This window comes from Aptenodytes forsteri, unplaced genomic scaffold, assembly GCF_000699145.1.
Source record: "Aptenodytes forsteri isolate BGI_AS27 unplaced genomic scaffold, ASM69914v1 Scaffold86, whole genome shotgun sequence".
Lineage (NCBI taxonomy): Eukaryota > Metazoa > Chordata > Aves > Sphenisciformes > Spheniscidae > Aptenodytes > Aptenodytes forsteri.
Window position 1 is genome coordinate 2254915 of NW_008795715.1, and position 821 is coordinate 2255735.

The 821-nt window shown below is 69.3% G+C and overlaps 1 protein-coding gene across 1 annotated transcript in view; it reads right to left on the bottom strand.

The window, feature by feature from the left end:
* The window catches only part of SDK2 (sidekick cell adhesion molecule 2), a 121644-nt gene that overhangs the window by 13705 nt on the left and 107118 nt on the right, over positions 1-821 (bottom strand). Inside the window, 3 exon segments of the mRNA XM_019473186.1 lie at positions 28-209; positions 303-443; positions 514-742. Coding sequence (XP_019328731.1) covers positions 28-209; positions 303-443; positions 514-742 — 552 coding nt within the window.

Sequence of the window (821 nt, forward strand, 5' to 3'; positions counted from 1 at the left end):
GCCCACCCCCCCCCCGTCACTGCCTACCTCCCTGCAGCGTCCACTCGGTCACCTTCATGCTGTACACCCCCAGGCCGGCACTGTTGTACGCCGCCACCTCGATCTCGTAGTTGGTCCAGATGATGAGGTCCTCCAGGAGCAGGTTGTTGACGTCGGCGTTGGTGATGTTCTTGAACTGGTAGCCCACGGGCAGCCCGGCCAGGCAGTACCTGGGGACCAGGGGCCCTCAGCGCTGCCGGTGTCCCCACCAGCGCCCCGGGATGCCAGGGACGGGGCACCCGCGCTTCCCCACCGGCGCCTACCGGATGATGTAGCCCTTGAGGATGCCGTTCTGGTGGCCCTCAGGGGGAGGCTGCCACTGGATCATGATGGACTGGTTGGTGCGGCCGCTGGCGATGACGTTCTGGGGGGGTGCGGAGGGGGGCTCCTCGGGCAGGGACACCCTGCGGGGGACAAGGCAGGGGTGAGCACACAGGGCCACCGGCCCCTCTGGGACCCCCGGCCGCAGCTCACCTCTCCGTGTCCTTGCTGAACTGCCCCCTGCCCACGTCGTTCACGGCACAGAGGCGGAACTGGTAGGAGCGAGCGGGGACCAAGCCCCGCACTGCCACCGATGTCGACTCGGGGTCCACACTGGCCAGCAGCACGGTCCAGGGTGCGTCTGCGGGGGGGAGAGGGGGGGCGGTGGGGTGTTGGACCCGACCTGCAGGGCACCAGGGTCCTACGCCTGGTGGCAGGCTGGCTAATGAGTCCTGCGGTCCCCAAGCTCCCTGCAGCATCCCCTTTCCCTCCTCCTCACCCCCCTGCCCACCACCCCGGGG